Source organism: Stegodyphus dumicola, chromosome 6 (assembly GCF_044657685.1).
Source record: "Stegodyphus dumicola isolate Sdum_Otavi_A_Nest chromosome 6, ASM4465768v1".
Lineage (NCBI taxonomy): Eukaryota > Metazoa > Arthropoda > Arachnida > Araneae > Eresidae > Stegodyphus > Stegodyphus dumicola.
Genome location: NC_140773.1, coordinates 229,736,489 through 229,754,430, shown reverse-complemented (window position 1 = coordinate 229,754,430; position 17,942 = coordinate 229,736,489). Strand labels below are relative to the sequence as shown.

The following is a 17,942-nucleotide window of genomic DNA, read 5'->3' as shown; positions in this document are numbered from 1 at the left end:
CAGTCTAAACATGGCAACATCTTTCTTAACAGTAACATAGAGAAATGCTGCATCCTCATAGACCGTGGGCTCACGAATATTTTTCTGTATTATAATCATAACCGTACGTACCATAATCATGCGTACCATAAGCCTGCATTCATGAGTATTTGTCGTCACGATGTCTGTTTACGGAACGACTTCAATCCCAAAACATTTTTTGATATTTTCAATATTAACAAACGTTACTGAATAACAGCATTTGAACAGCATTTCAAAAACAAATAACAGCACCTGCTGTGTGCTTCCCTCTCTATACATTTAAAGAATGATGCAACTATTTCATCGTTCACAAATTAAAAGAATGATGCAACTATTTCGTCGTTCACAAATACGAGAGAAATTTGTTGTTTTTGAAAAGCAAGCCTTTATTTTTAGCTCGAGAGGGACGCCAGTCCGAATGGAATATTAGTTTGCATACAGTATTTTTCATTCAATCGTTATAAACGATTTATCACTTTGTTGCCAGCAAATATTACCGATCAAATTGTTGCCACCAAATATTATCGCTCTGTATTATATTAAAGAAATTGAATAATGAAGAATCTGCATGAATATACGTATGTTTCTCCCTTTGTGAAAAAAAGACGGTACCAAGACCCATCAAACTTTGAATAACATGGTCCTCCACCAGAAAATGATCACCTGGAAGCCCTAATTTTAAATTTCGAATTTGTTTTATTATATCTTTCATATTTTATAAAACTTTAATTAATTCTTGATTAACAAAATGAATAAAAAGGGAGTAATTGCAATGGAATAAGTGTACTATACTATACGGAATAAAACATTTTTATCTTCAACGCGCGAGACTGTATATCGGGAATTTTGAGGATATGCAATTTTTAAATAATTTGTGATTTTGCAATTCAACCCACCTTTATTTGCGTAAACACGAAGACTATGATATTTAATTAATAAATTTAACACACAAAACGTTAATAACAAAAAGACACAGAAAATAGTTTTGCCAGCCATCTATCTCACTAAGCAAACTGAACATTGATGTGAAGCATAAACATACTTATGCATGCATCTCCCATAACTCAAAAACGATTAGGCGTAGAATGTTTAAATTCTGTATATGGGACTGCTATAACATGTAATTGTGGGCCTCCTTTTTCTTTGCATTTGGCCGCAATTTTAAAGTAGCGTTAGGACTAACGAGGCCGTCATTTGTTTACATTTGAACTCTTAGAAGAATGGCGAATTAAGTCAGCTGGTGCATCGACGTCACTGTCTTTTCACCCAGAGTGGAGAAAAGTTAAAATTTCAGTTTTTAGATACCGAATATTTTGTCTTCCTATCCGTTGGCCGAATTGCTTGTTTTTGCGTAGAAACTCTAATTTTAATTGTAATTTTTTTAAAAACTGTTCTTAACTGAATTTGGTGTTTAAGGTTTCTTTGCTATTTTACACATTTTTAATGAAGCTATTTTGAGTTTTTATGCATTTTCTGCCTTGCCGCGAAATGAATTGATTGAATGAGAAATCTTTCTGTAATTAAATTCAAGAATATAAGTTTTAAATGAAGTTCAGGAAAATATGCGTATAATTTAATAGGTCGTACAAGCAAGTGATATGGTGTCCACACCAGATTTTTTTTTTTTTTTTTTTTTTTTTTTTTTAATACGTGAGGTGAAGATAAGCTAGTTTTACTGAATATTTCCTCCAAATATAGCTTTTCGTATATACAACAGCCGCTCGAGTAAATTACTTTAATTAGAGTAGAAGCTTTATTCCAGAAAGAAATTTAGTGATTACGTTCACAAGAGATTATCTGAAATTTCTCAAATATCATCAGCAAATTTCAGATTTTTATTCCTGTTATATTATTTTGATTACTTTTGTAATTCTCAGGTTATTTTTTAAGTATGAGTAACGTAATACATTTCATTGTGATTATCCAAAAAAAAAAAAAAAAAAAAAAAAAAAAAAAAAAAAAACCGTGGAAAGGAAATAATGGTTTAAATTATGAAAAAGCACTCATTTCCTTTCACTCGCTTAATTTGTTAAGCAGTTATAATTTGAAAGCAAATGAAAAATCTTATGTGATATGAAAGGCAGTAGTTTAGATCATCCGCATGGCCGCGTAAAATCTAATTTCAGATCTTTAAATTTCGCGCGAAGCCATTTCCTTTTACGTTGCTTCGATAATAAATTTATGACAGTGTAACGTAACATAACAGTCTAAACATTTTGTAAAGACTCCACTAAAGATGTTTCTAGAATCGGTAGGTAGGTAGGTTACGGAGGACTGGAACGCCTGGTGTCTAACAGAGGTAAACAGGCATGTGTTCCAAGCCCTCCTCTAACTACGGCAAAAGCTTACTGGAACCACACAAGGCTGCACCAGGAGATTATTGAGGTTGTCAAAGGGAAGTACCTGGCCTTACAAGGGCATTAGTAGGATTGTATTACAGATTGAAGAGGCAAGCTGTGGTGTTGAATCGGTATTCATCATCACTTCTGTAAGGCCAAGCATTATATTTTACGGGAGTTCTACGGAGTTGTAACCATTTACCTCCGGCCCACCAGCGGCCGAGCGGTAAAGTCGCTGAACACCGGTAGTTCGGTCCGAGGTCGCCGGTAGTTCGAACACCGGTAGTTCGGTCAAATCCCGCGAACGGGCTGGCTGCATGGGCGTTTTCGTAGTTTTCCCCATGTGTAACGTGTATACGAGTCAGTTTCCCTTAGAAAGTACTCCACGAAGGCATCCCTCCCCTTAGGCAGATAGCCCTAGTGTGTTTTGCCATAATTAAATAAACCAAACCAAAAACCAAACCATTTACCTCCACATCAGAAATCTCAAAACTGGATTGGATTGTTTAATTATGGCAAAGCACACAAGAGCTATATGCCTAAGAGGAGGGATGCCTTTTTGGAGGACTCGCTAATGTAAACTGCCTCGTATAGACGTTACACATGGGGAAAACCACGAAAACACCTATGCAGCTTGCCCATTCGCCTGGAATCAAACCCAGGTTTGCTTTGAAATCGTTGAGTTTTATTAACAAACTCAACGATTTCAAAGCGAGCAATGGCAACATTGTACAGGAGAAAACGTTTTTATCTCCAACGTAAGATTGTCTATCGGAAATTCTGCAAAATAAAATAAATAAATAACGCCTCTTTTGGGAGTAATATATGTAGTGTCGATCGCTTGGAGCTGTGAAGAAAACCAGACCATGAAGCAGATGCCGTGACGTCATTCTCTCATTCATACTACGAGCTCCGAATGTGCCAAGCAAATCTAGGGAAATTACCGTTTTGAGACGATAGACGATTGACGTGGGAGCAGAGACGCTGCTTCTGTTCAAAAAGAACTTTGACGAATCATTACTTGTTTAATTCTCTTAAATGTTAAATTTATGTAATAATCGTTTGTGTAATTAAAATGTCTTTCGTTAATTAATTTGATCATCGTTTAAAATCCCCACATATATTTTATTGGTATTAAGATTTTAAAAATATTTTTTGGTATTTTATATTTTTATACACATTGCAACACTAGCAAAAAGCAAATAGAAATGTCTCTAAAGATTTAATAGGTTTCTTTGGCAGCGATTACTTCCACAGAAAATCAAATTTGTCTAGAATTACGAATGGTGATCTTACACAAGTTTGGGAATGGGCTGAATTAAATTTTAGTTCTCTTCTTTACGAGAAGGTTTATCATAAAAACGTAATATTCATAATAAAAAAATTTTAAAAAAATTTAAAAAGAAAGGGAAAAAAGGAAAAAAAAAAGCTTTTATGGCTTTGAGCGAAACTCTTCAGAGTTTTCGATTGATTAAAGTACGTATAAGAGGAATTATTGATAAGAAAAAAAGAACATAAGTAAAATACTCGCGATTAATATTTGAATACATGAGAGATAAAATGATTTATCTCTCACAATAATGGACATTTTTTATCGTAGTATAATCCCATTCCAGTGATGCCTATCAAGCGATGACTATACAATAATTTAAAATGCGCATTACATTCCTTTCAGAGATAAATATGCTAATTTAATCATAAATAAAGTTATTTTATCTATACTTCTTAGTAAAATTTTGTTACAAATCTTATTTTGCATCATAAGCATCGTAAAAAAATTATGTTTCTAATGCCGTACAATATATCGATCACGGAGTTCCTAACTCTGTATTTTTTTCTGCACATGATAAAATGTAATAATAAGATATGTGACAATTGTTTCCCTTTTTTTTCGAAGTACACACACACACTCATATATAGTGTATATATATATATATATATATATATGCATACGTGCAGACAGAGAGATAGATAGATGTAACAGGATGACTTAAGAGAAAGTTGAAACGGATTGGAGATGGTTTTCTGCGTTATAAGTCGGAGCGGCTTTACTTGCGCAGTTAGAAAAATGGTACTCGAAGATAGACGGAGCCATAAATTCCACACATAATTTTATACCTGGGATGATTAACTCTGAGGGCACATACGAGGCGTATTCGAAAGCTAAGTACCGTTTTGAAAAAAAAAAAAAAATAGTAAAACGATTTTTTCGAATCCAATTTTATTTTTACATGAAAATACATGTCTTAAACTATTTTTCAACATAGTTCCCACCAATGCTCAAACACTTGTCATAGCGGGTGACCAATTTTTGTATACCGTCGTCAAAGAAACTTCCCGCCAGTTTCGATAACCACGGCTCCACAGCATTTTTTGTGTCATCGTCAGATCCAAAGCGCTTGCCACCAAGCTCGCGCTTCATGTGCAGGAACAAGTGATAGTCAGACGGCGCCAAGTCTGGGCTGTACGGCGGATGATCGAACTGCTCCCAATGAAACTGTCGAATTAACGATTTAGTGACACCAGCAGTATGGGGTCGAGCATTGTCATGGAGCAACACAATTCCTTTACTGAGCATTCCTCTTCGTTTGTTTTGAATGGCACGCCTTAGTTTTGTTAAAGTCTCACAATACTGTGCCGCATTAATGGTTTCACCTCTGGGAAGAAATTCAGTAAGCAAAACGCCTTTCCTATCCCAGAAGACAGTGCACATGATTTTTTGTGATGACATTGTCACTTTGAACTTTTGTTTTTTCGGAGAATGAGTGTGTCTCCATTCCATCGATTGTTGTTTCGATTCTGGTTTGAAATGGCACACCCAAGTTTCATCACCTGTCACAATTTGGTTTAAAAAGTTTTCTCCCTCATCACTGTACCGCGTGAGAAATGTCAGGGCACTACCAAGTTGCTTTGTTTTGTGAACATCAGTGAGCATTTTTGGAACCCATCGGGAACACAGTTTGCAATAATTTAAGCGGTCAGACACAATTTTGAACAAAACAGTACGTGAAATTTGTGGAAATGCCTCTGAAAGAGTTGTCATTGTGAAGCGTCTGTTCTCGTGAATTGCTTCATCAACTTTCCTTACCAAATCATCGGTGACAACAGAAGGCCGACCACTCCGAGCCTCGACATGGACATTTGTTCGACCTGCATTAAACTTCCGTACCCACTTTCTCACCATTCCATCACTTATCGCGTATTCACCGTAAACTTCTGTCACTTGACGATAAATTTCGGCCTGTTTAACATTCCTCGCGTTCAAAAATTTATTCACGGCACGAATCTCACAGTCAGTGGGAGAACTAATTGTCTTAAACATTTTGAATGTGCACAGCAAACTGAAAACACAACATAGAGCAATCAAAATGGCGACAATTGAAAGTCAGTGAACAAGAAAGACTAGTGCGCATGCGCGGGACGCCTACCACAGCGCTGCGACGGCGCTAGAATGTAACGGTACTTAGTTTCAGAATACGCTACGTATTTGTTTCATTTCACATCATCACTGTGGGTGCACTATGACCCCCACAATATACAGATTATATTTTTAAAACAAAGGACAACAGCTGAGAGGCTAAGAAGCGAAGTAGCGTTTGCAACAGGATGACAGCTTATAAGGTATTTCTCCCGCCTTCCTAGCATGCCTTCTTGGTGTAGTGGTTCTAGCCCACTGGGCCGGTATTCCAGAGGTCCGCGGTTCGATTCCCGGCGAAGGCGTTGCTAATTTTTCATCTTGCCTGTGGTTAGGTATGCAACCAGCAGCTCACACTTCATTCTTCACAGATAGCATGAGCGTTCTGAATGCGCTGAATTCCTTTCCTCCAAAACATCCACACGCGGCAGCACTTAGAGAGATCCTCTTGACGTTATGCTTCCCCATCCCTTTGAAGATCAGCTGGATAAAAGGACACACCGGGCAGAAATGCAACGAACGAGCGGATGAACTAGCTAAGACTGCAGCTCTCAAACCAGAAATTGACAAGGAAGTTCCGCTTCCCGCAGAAGTTGCAAAAAGGCTCCTCAAGACAACATTTCAAGAGACAGGGTCATCACGACGGCAGGAAGAAAAGACAGAAAGATTTACTTACATCTTCCCAATACCTACTCTCAAGAAGCTCAAATGCAACCGACTCTTCCTCCAGGCCTGTATCAACCACGGGAAATTCCCAGCGTATTACAGACGATTCCTCATACGGGACGTCAACTGTTCTTGCGGTTTTCGCAGGGCAGACGCAGACGCACTTCATTACCTGCTCTCCTACCCTCTGACAGAGCACCTTCGACAGCAGTTCTTTCCTTCCGACTACATCACATATCCTGTGAATAGACTGCTCACGGACTATTACTGCAACAAGGGCATCTTAGAGTGAATGAAAATAATTGAGTGGTGAAATGAAAATAATTATATCCAGGAAACTAAAGATTAATGAAAAATTTAGAAAAGCGGCCTAACAGTCAGATCGCTAGCAACGACTAGGATGATTTCCTAAGCCTGTAGTGCCATTAATTTAGTTTGGCGGAACAGGTTAAGTAAAGTGACCATATCTTGCCTAATGTCTCTACAGTGGCGAATGAACAAAAATCCTAATGTATCTACAGTGGCGAATGAACAAAAATCTTAATGTCTCTACAGTGGCGCCCGAACTAAAAGGGTGTTGGATGATAATTCTCCACAACCAGGATTTGGCGATCGGGTCCCCTAAAAACCCCAGTCGTCCTTTAAAAGGGGAGTATATAAGGTATTTCTCCCGCCTTCCTAGCGTGCCTTCGTGGTGTAGTGATTTTGCACGCTGGGCCAGTATTCCAGAGGTCCGTGGTTCGATTCCCGGCGAAGGTGATAGCTCATTTTTCATCTTGCCTGCTTTCAAAAAATGCCTAATGTTTCTACAAGCTGAAGCAAGAGATGCGCAGTTATCCAATATAGAAACTCACCAAGAGGAGGTTTCGGTTTATGTTGCTTATTAAGAGAAAATTTCAGTTCTCCAAATTTTGAATTCAGGTTCCGAATTAACTATGTCATCAGCATTACGCAATTCATATGATACGGACTGATGTAGAAATGACGAAGTCCAGAAAAGGCATTACAGTTTTTAGAATAGAAAGGGGGAATTAAGGTACATAAATTATAATTTAGTATGTATATAAAGTTTATATATGTGTGTGTGTATGTAATATACTAAGTGCGCAGTCATGAATCCGGTACTTTTAACTTCTGGCTGTAGACATGGCTGGGTGGATAAGGCAGGAATAAGGCGTTGGCTAAAATAATTTCGGGGAATCACCATCTTTATTTTTAGGCGCATCAAAACTTATTTCTTTGTCAGACAAATTAGTTTTCGATCATAGTTGAATACAAATATCTTTTATACACACAGATAAAAAAACTACGACGTCATTTCAAGCAGGGAAGCATAAGCGGTGCGGAGCTGTTTGCATGGCAGGAGTCAGGAAAAAAAAAGGGGGAACTAAAACTAACATTGACTAAGCTATGCTTGGACGATATTAGTTTTAGTTACCTTTTCCAAGCAGTGTTATGTAATTTGGAATGATCTCGAATTTGGGAGAACAGATGAATTTAGGGTGCGAGAGCACCAAATTTAGAATGCTAATTTTGAAGTCGCCAATTATTTTTTAAAGCGGCCATCGTATTTTGTTATATCTTACATATATATAGTATATAAATTATAATTTTGTATAGGATCAGTAGTATATAAATTATAATTTTGATTTACATATTTTTATTTTGCATATATATATATCTATATATTATGGAGTTAGCTTGATTCGATAATCATTAAAAATAATTTTCCCTGAAGACCCATAATGAGGTTCGAATTAGGCTAATCTACCATTTACAACTTCTTTGTTTTTATATTTCTGCTTAAATCATTTGTCGCACTTTAAAATTCTAACGTTTAAAATATGCCTTACTTTGATTTATATATATATATATATATAATTAATTTACACACACACATATATATATATATACGTATCTTTGAAGAGGAGATGTCTTTAATTAAAATTATGAATTTTAAAGGTCTATTGCGGATTGGGTCTAATTCGATAACTGGTTCATATTTTATACACAGACACACACATATATATATATTTTAGTTAAATAATATGTACACACATATGACGAAACACGAATTGAGTAATTGAAGAGTTAGGTTAGGAGGCAACTTCCCCTTGATAAGTCTCCTGCATGTTCAACAATTATTCACTTAAGCAATTTTTTGGAATAATAAATTTAATTTTTTTGGAATAATATATTTTTTCATGGTTTTAGATAGGTGCAATTAATTTACATATACTCTTAGAATTTAAATGATACTGTAAATTAGTTCCCAGCAATAGTAATTATTTTTATTTATTTATTTATTTATTATTTTTTTTTGCAATTAAAATTTCTTAATTAAATTTTTATTTTATATTTGCTTTTAATTTTATTTTATATATTATTTTATTATAAATTTTAATTTTATATTTAATTTTATTGTATTATTATACTTTATAGGAATAGAGAATATTTGTTAAATTAAGATATTATTTACATTATATATATATACATAATTAATAACAATGTTATTAAGCTTAATTAGAACCAATTGGCAATAGACCTTAAACACATCCGCTCTTCAAGGAAATTTCTCTGCCCTGCGAAAACCTTCCCCGCTTTCTTGGAAGCTTAACTCATCATACCGCAATGCATGATGGAAGCAAGCAGCGCGTTTCAACGGATGTCAGGCAAGCGAAAGTATCAATGCATTCAGAAAATACGTAAGAGATAGTCAAAAAGGTTTGAGTTTCAATTGAAATCCTATTCTCTGAATGCCTATAACATGCCTGCATTGCAGCTTTCTGCATGCCTTCGTGGTGTAACGGTAGCACACTTGGCGCGTATTCTAGAGGTCTAGGTCCCGGCGAGGGCATTGTACATATTTCACGTCTCCAGCTTCAAAATAACCTAATGACGCAGTTAGATAAATATGTTGTAAATAGGAACTAATTTTAGGACAGAAAGGAGAAATACCGGATTTAAAATGAAGAAACATGGGACTTATGCCAATTAAAATTAGAAGTTTGCTTTCCTACTTTTTATCTTATATATACACATAATTTTAGAACAATCAAACATTTCTTACTGCCTGCGCGTTTACAGATTTATTTATTTAAATAAATACATTATAATAATTCAGAAAAGTTAAAGAATTGATTAAAGAACCGTATGTACTAAGAAATAAGATGGTTTTGATTAGTTTAGGTTACATTTGTAACAACATCCCATTCAGTTGAACTATACATATTAGGAATATAGTTCTTGAGAAACAACATTATTATAAAATATGTACGGTTTCAGCTGTAGCCTACCATTGCTGAACTCCGTGCATCAATATGTACTATGTCATACACATTCTTTTAAATCAGTGACCTTCAAACGAAACAAGTATAAATAAAATAAAAAGTATAGTTTTGTGGGTCGACACAAGGAAGCCATAAATCTACGTATATTTTTTGTTTTTGTAGAACCCCTACCAATGTTAAAATTAAAAGTAAATGTTAAAAAGTATTCACTATATATCAGGGACGGGTATATTTTATTTCTAAAACGAAAAGAAAATCATTATTCCATAATATATCTTTTTCAGCCCTTTCGTTCTTGCATTTTGCGTTGAAAACTTTAAATGCCGGTTCACTTTTCAAACTGTTGCCACCAAATATAACAGCTCTGTATTATATTTAAAGAAATTAAATAATGAAGAATCTTCATGAATGTATGTATGTTTCTCGCAAAAACGACGGTACCTAGAGCCACCAAATTTTGAATAACGTACGTCTCCACCCGCCATATTCATAAAAAAACTACGTGTATCGTGTTCCATTATCTTTACACACTGTATTTAAATGTAAAATAAAATTTTTTAAATTAATGAAATGTAAATTATTAAATTACGTTATTTAATTTAATTTCTTTAAATTTATTAAAGAAAATTATATTTTAAAATTCAGAAATACATTTAAAATAATTTTATTTAATTAGCTTAGAAAAACACGCGTGTTGGTTATATAACTTCCACCACATTTAAAAACTGATGCCATTAAAAAAAAAGGAAGAAAGAATAAAAGTAGATAAATAAACAACAACATAAGATTCTTTTAACTGAATACGCATAAATCCATTAATGGAAAGAAAGGAATTTTTAGAATTCAATCATAAAACAAATCGTAATATTTCCTAAAATAAAATAAAGTGCTTATAATAAAAGTTAATTTCTGAGGGATCTCATGCTATATGAGATCTACAGCCGCGTCAGAAATATGCCGTACGAATTTAGAAGTCTTACCTTGGTCGTTGAAAAACGCCTCGCCAAATTCACCAAATATATCATGGTTAAATCGCTAACCTTGAACTTCACAAAATGAGATCTTGATTTTGGGTGTAAATAAGAGTCCTTTTAGTGTATTTTTTAGGTCATTTACCCAAGGAATTGGGAGAAACAGAGCCGAAACTTATATCCTTCGCCTGTAGAAGTGTTAAGACTGCTCTGACGTGGATACTTGCAAGGGAATGAGGTCAACCAACTAAACACCTGGTCACCTACGTCAATCAGGTCTGTAAATATAAATTTCCATAAGTGAATGATAACTTTACGCTTTACACATACTTCCTAAGACTTTCCGGAGACATTTCTCTTCTAATTCTTGCGAACAACTGAGCCTGACAGTTAATTGTACGGCCCCAACCGGTTTGGTTTATTGGTACTGAAGTAGATCGAGACAAGGAATTATTTCGGTCAGTGCATGGATGTTGGTCGGGGTTCACTTTTATTTTTCTTTTTAAATAGGAAAAAGGTATTTTCATAAGGCAAGAGGATATACTGTAATTATGATGAAAATGCTAAGTACACTGCACAAAAAAAGGGGCAGGAACAATTATATATCTCTCAAAAAATTAGAGTTTTTTATTCAAAATTTCCGATGATATGCATATTAGCGCGTTTTGAAATTTGGCATATTTGTTGGAAGCGATAATAACATCAAGTGCGGTTCAAGCATGCAACAATGTAAAAAGGGAAGTTCGCCAAGTAAATTATTCTTGGCACAAACTGAAAAAAATATGCCAAGAAAAATTTTTGAATTTCACCAAATTTTCGCACTAGATTTTACAAAATTTAATATTTAGGCAGGATTTGAGTCCCAGAATCGAAATATGGAAAAACGTTGGCATGTCATTTCAGAAAAAGTTCGATTTTGTGTCAAAATACCTATATTAGAACAATGTTATATATAAATCTAATACATATCCCAAGTCACGAGACATGAAAAACGCAGTTTAAATTTCCTCAATTTTTCGTTTTTTTTTTTTTTTTTTTTTTTTTTTTTTTTACCGCAGTGTACCTCCTATGTTTATAACTGATTTAAACATCATACATAACTGATCTCAGATATTTACTACAGAATTCAAAGTTAACATAATAATTGATCAAAAATATGGTTAAAGATTATAAAACATGATTTACTTATAAGATTTGGTTTGGTTTATGTGATTACGGCACAGCCTCGAGGAATATCTGCCTAAAGGAAGAGATGCCTTCGTGAATCACTTTCTAAGGGAAACGTGCTCGTATATAATACGTTACACATGGGGAAAACCACGAAAACCTCCAATTTCTGTCTGAAATATATAGGTAATATCTATAAGAAATTTCTGTCGGTTACGCTTTCTAATTCAAATGTATCGCCAGCTAAATATTAAATTTTCAAACTGATATTTATTTCAAATAATTTTAAAGTATTAAATTAATCACTACATAACTTAAATTAAAAATAAACAAATTATGAAGTACTTTCAAGTGGGATAAAACTAGAGCATAAATAATAACAGCCTGCTCCCTTTCTTTTATTTATTAATTTTTTTTCAGCACGCATAAAAAGATACATATTTTATTTGTACGTAAATAATTATGAACTTCTTTATTCCTTGCTACAGTTTACAACTATAATGCCTACCTGAAGGCCTTCCTTCAATTTTAATAAGTTTGTAATCTTAGAAGGAAGATACCTGAAGCTATCTTCAGCACGAATTATCGATGCTCAGCAGTCAGTCTGGTTCTTTCCTTAGACTTACTAATTATCAACTACTACTTATCAACTTACTAATTATCAATTAAACAAAGTGCTCACATCTAAATATGCTCTCCAAAAAGGAGATTATTCTTATTACAAAAACTCATAATTGGGACTATTTATATTTCGACAAGTGCAAATAAAAGTTGATCAGATCTGTAACTTCAGAAATTTAAATTAGGTTTATATCACATTGGTAACTAACTAATCATATTTGTAGATTTTCTAGGGCATTACTCTCGCGCGTTTTTAATGGTTATGGAAATAATATAAAATTGCATGCCAAATCATTAAGCTCTTAAAATGTTTCTTCAGATTCTTGTCATCATAGTCAACCACCATATATAGCCATCATAGTATGTCGGAGATTTGCCTATTCAGCACTGGCCACTCCGAAGTGCCAGAGAAGTGGTGACCATTTTACTGTGGAGGAACCTAATAATATTCCACCTTTTTGAGACGGGGTTGGCTTAACCCAATGGTTCTCAACGCAGTCTGTGTTGAACCGCTGAAAGTAGGTGAAAGTTTAGAGAGGACCAGTGATAATCAAGAGGTGGGCTGGGCATCGGTAGCCGAATAAGCATTCGCCATTGATTAATATAAACAAGGTTACTTTGATTACAAAAAAAATTAGGTATGGTGGTTAGCATCGCTGACTGCTGTGCCGAAAGACCCGGGTTCGAATCCCGAAGAAGGCATGGATGTTAGAAAATGGATGTCGGTGCGGCATGGGGGCACTCTTCTAAATATGCGGCGAGCCGAAAGTCCTTTCGAGAGGATGATGGTAGGGGAAGAAGGGTGGGAAACTCTCAGACCCGTCCTTCCGAGGTGCTCTTCATCAAAATTATGGGCGGAATTGAGCTAAATCGTACTGTCACCTATAAGGTATTCAAGGCTGTTGCCAACGGCAAACGTAAAACTGGCGCTCCCTGCCACGAACAATTTCGTGGGATTGGGCTGACTATAGGTCAAACAAGTGAGCATTAGCAACAAAAACAACAACAAAAATTATCAGTAAAACTGATAATTAATTGTTTAATAACATAAAGTAGAAGCAAAGAAGAAATCTTATAAGATAAATATAAGGGGAAAATACAATAAATAAATAAATAAATATAAGGTATAAATAAGTGGTAAACTTAATTTATCTGGTTTAAAAATCAATAATATTTTTCCCAAAATAAAAATTATTATTAAACCAATATATATTATCGACTTTTCCCTCTTCTTGCTTTACTCAGATCAATAAATTTCTGAAAAAGAAACAGGGTGAATATTTTTGAAGGAGTTGATTTAAGAATTAAACTAAACAATTTTATGCGGAATATTTAAAAAAATTTGCATCAGTACATCAACCGCAGCCAACACATTAATTAAAATCGAACTTCCATGCAATTAGAATCTACGATTTCGTGTCTGAAAACTTGTATGCGTTTGTATTATTAAAAATAAAGCGGTCGATGCCGGAAAAAGGTTCGGAATTCCTAACGCAATTTCTATGGGAGAAAAATCTCTTTGTTGGTGGTGTCATCTAGTATTGATCATCAGAACTAAACTTTCGAAACGTATTTGGTTTCTTAGTTTTTAACATACATATATCTACAATGTTTTAACAACATACCTCCTACCGGCTTACACTTAAAATAATACTTAAAATGCGTATGCTTACTAATCATAATATACTTTTCTTTAAATAATTGTTTGACATTTACTTAATCATGGTCGTAACAATTGCTAAATTTCTTATTTTTAAATATTCATATTGCAACATTTGAAATAATAATTCAAAATTTAATAAAAATCAGTCAAATAGGTAAAATTATTCCAGAAATTACCGTTATTCTACATGACATCAACAAGTCGTTGCTACAATATTTTGCCAATTTTTAATAGTATGTAACAATGTTCAATAAAATGAACTGAGTATGAAAAAAAAATTGTTTTGAATAAGAACGCGAAAACGGTAACAATCTGTTATATGCTGCTTGCAATAGTTGTAATTCTGGTTTATTTCGTTTTCCTGTTCTACAACAAACGCTTCAGAATATAAAAAACATAAATTTGAAAATTTATCTATATCGACTCTAGAAAGAGCATCAGCCACTGTGTTGATAATTCCAGTCATTCCTAATCTGAGCTATGAAATCTAAATATCGTCATGGATGAGAGCTGCACTTATGTGTTCTACTTAAAGGCATAAATAAGTGGTTTTTGTTCTGTGTATACCAGAGCTTAAAATTGCGCCGGGGGAGCCCGGCTCTGGTACTTCTTAGTTTTTGGGATAAATCATAATTCTAGTCGGAGCGCACCGGAGCCCTAAATTAGAAGGCTCCGGCGCTTCTTTTTTGTAGCTAAATAACAATTTCAGTAGAAATTTAATTTCGAAAATTTTATTTTTTGCAATAAAATTATATTACAAATCGCTTATTAAATTGTAATTTATCTCTTTACATTTTATTTAATTTAAATTTAATTATTTAATTACGTTTAGCTTTAATTATTTAACTATTTTAATAAAAATAATTAATTTTATTTAATTAAATAATAATTGGCAAATATTAATTATTAAAATTAATTAAATAAGTGAATATTTAATTTTTTAATTATTAATGATTTTAATAGTCATTTTATTTATTTATTTACTTTTGTTCCTCTTTGCTGACGGTCTTCTACAGGGCTTCGGCACTTCAGATTTTAGAAATTAAGCCCAGGTGTATACTGTGAAATAAGGTCTTCTAACATGCGAACAAAATTTTTTCCACTGCTGTATGAACAGCGAAAATTTCACAATCACATGTAAACCACTTGGTTTGGCTTTTTGATCATTTCAAAGAAAAAAATTTAGCTTGTTCCCATTCATTTTGGTTTAATTGGGGGGGGGGCATAGATAAACAACCTACAGAAACATCTCGTTCATCAACAACGTGCATTATTGCAATAGGACTCAAATTTGGGATAGTATTTGGAATAGGATGACAAACAAGTGTTGCAGTAATTACAGCATATTGGCTTTTATAAATACCTCTCAGCTGCCTCTGTCCACTGAAGTATATGTTGCTGTTTCATTTTTAAATTATACCTTTATTATTTTTTTTAAATATCTGTTTCTTCTAAAAATTTATTTAAGTGTGCTAGAATATACATATCCTTAAGCAAAACCATCTATAAAAATTAAACCTATAGACCCTAACTCCTATAGAAACCTAAAATTTCAATGGTGAAAGTACTAAATCTGCATTTTAAAACACTAAGACTTAATCCAAATGATGGAAAGCATATCTGTAGCTAGGGTTTTGAGGGCCCCGAGATTTTGAGTCCGCTTCTAAGTGCCAAGAATGGAAATGATTTCATTTCAAACTTTCGTAACATCAGTTTGGCGCCCCCGGATGCTGCACCCGGAGACAGATACCCCACCCTAGGTACGCCATCGATTGAAAGCGGATGAATAAAATTTTTAGATGTTCATAATGTTCTTCTGCAGATTTTGATACTATCAAGATATTATCGATAAACACAGAAGAAAGGTTAGGAGGGACTTCATTGATAAATCTTTGGAATGCAGCGTTGTACAGGCCACATGCGTTGTGATACTTTCAAAGAGACCAAAAGGTGTGATGACAGCACTTTTATGTACGTCTACATAAGCTCCGGTGTAAAATCGAAGATGTCTGGAGTGCTGTAATTATCCTTCATAGTTTAGGCAGAATACTCACTACTAGGCCACTATTCTGTACAATCTTTTTTTAGAACCATGTGCAAGGGGTGAAGTGCTATTGCTCTTAGAAGAGTGCATGCAGGGCCGGATAAAGGGCAATCGGGCCCCGCATTTGAAAGGGCACCGCGTTACCATCAAAAAGGGAAAATATGGAAAAAGAAGTACTTCAAAAACATGCAATTGAATTAGAAATTTATCTAACAGATTCAAAGTTAACAGAAAATTATGTACCAAAGGTGAAAGAAGCTGATATAGACGGAAAAATGTTAGTTGAAGAAATGGAAGCTTTGAAATCTATTTTTCCTTCAGGATTTTTTGAAAATCCGTTTAAAATGTTCAATTTTTTATCGGATAATGATAGAGCAACGGTATTTCCAAACTTGTTTATTGCTCTCCGAATATTCTCAACAGTTCCAGTAAGCGTTGCTTCTGGAGAGGGATCATTTTCCAGGCTAAAACTAATAAAAAAACTACCTGAGATCGCCAATGAAACAGGATAGATTAAATAGTTTAGCAGTTATGTCGATCGAAAGTGAAGACGCGAGGAAATTATATTTTCAAACAATTTTAGAAGAATTTACAGAAAAAAAACTTAGAAATATGTAAATTCATGTATTCATATTCGGTGATGTAAATTTATATTCAATAAATGTTTTTTTTTTTTAATTTTGAACATTTTTACTTTTTAATTTATGTGGAAGTTTACCTATCTGATGATCCATGACATTTTGATATATATATATATACTGAATTTGAATTTTACCTGGGCGCATGTGACTCAGGACTTAAAAGAAAAGTGCCTATGAACTAGCATTTTTCTTTTAAGTCCTGAATCACATGTCATACTGACATTGACATGTTAGTCATGCTGACACTGACCGCGAAAACGCAATTCACAGCAAAGGAACTGTCGGTTTAAATTTGAAGAAAATGCTTTAAAAGGAAATATGAGTGGAAGATAGCTATAGTTTGGAAAAATCGATCTTACTATTGTATACATTTTACATTAAGCGTTTAAAAAGTTAACTATACTTATTCCTTAATTTTTAAATAAAATATATGCGCAACTATTTTAATATGTTTTATTAAAAGTTTCAGATTTTTTCCCCTCTGTGCCTTTATTCATAATCTTTCCGTCGTCCACATGCTAACTGGGACAAGATATCTATTATAAAAGCTTTTTAAAGTTAGGCAACCCCCCCCAAAAAAACCTTAGACTGTTAATCTAAACTCCGCGTTAACTGTTAACTCGAGCGTTAAATGTACGCTCGGAATTTATTTTTCACAGACGCATAAAAAATAATCAACCATCAATTCTTGATGTAATCCATGTACACCAGAAGCACTTCGAAATCGAAACTATTACTCGATCCACTGTCGAACTGTAGTTTTGAACATACGTGCAATTCTTTTTTTTCTCTCTTTTTTTTTACTGCTGAAGAAGAACTTATGCTTGATTTCCCCTTGAAATCGATAGTTTTATTCAAAATTTAAATCTAAGGCTGCTTTTTTCCCCTAATTATAAATTTTACATTCGCGTATGTCCCTTCCGATTCAATATATTAACAGTGTAAGGGATGATTATTATCAGCAATGCCCTCTGACGACAATACAAAGAAAATAATCAGTTCGACCAAGGCCACCCATTCAGTCTATCCGTTTCTTATTATCATTTCCGATGAGAACAATGCCATTCACTTTAATTCCTTCTTAAAATGATTTAAGGCCTTCTC

The 17,942-nt window shown here is 34.1% G+C and overlaps 1 protein-coding gene across 1 annotated transcript in view; it reads right to left on the bottom strand.

Annotated features, from left to right (window-relative positions):
* Nucleotides 1-11,057, bottom strand: part of LOC118182453 (mitochondrial 10-formyltetrahydrofolate dehydrogenase) — a 78,870-nt gene extending 67,813 nt beyond the window's left edge. Inside the window, exon 1 of the mRNA XM_035351799.2 lies at nucleotides 10,712-11,057. Coding sequence (XP_035207690.1) covers nucleotides 10,712-10,756 — 45 coding nt within the window. The 5' untranslated portion in view covers nucleotides 10,757-11,057. The remainder of the gene's footprint in view (nucleotides 1-10,711) is intronic.
* Between the last annotated feature and the right edge of the window lie 6,885 nt (nucleotides 11,058-17,942).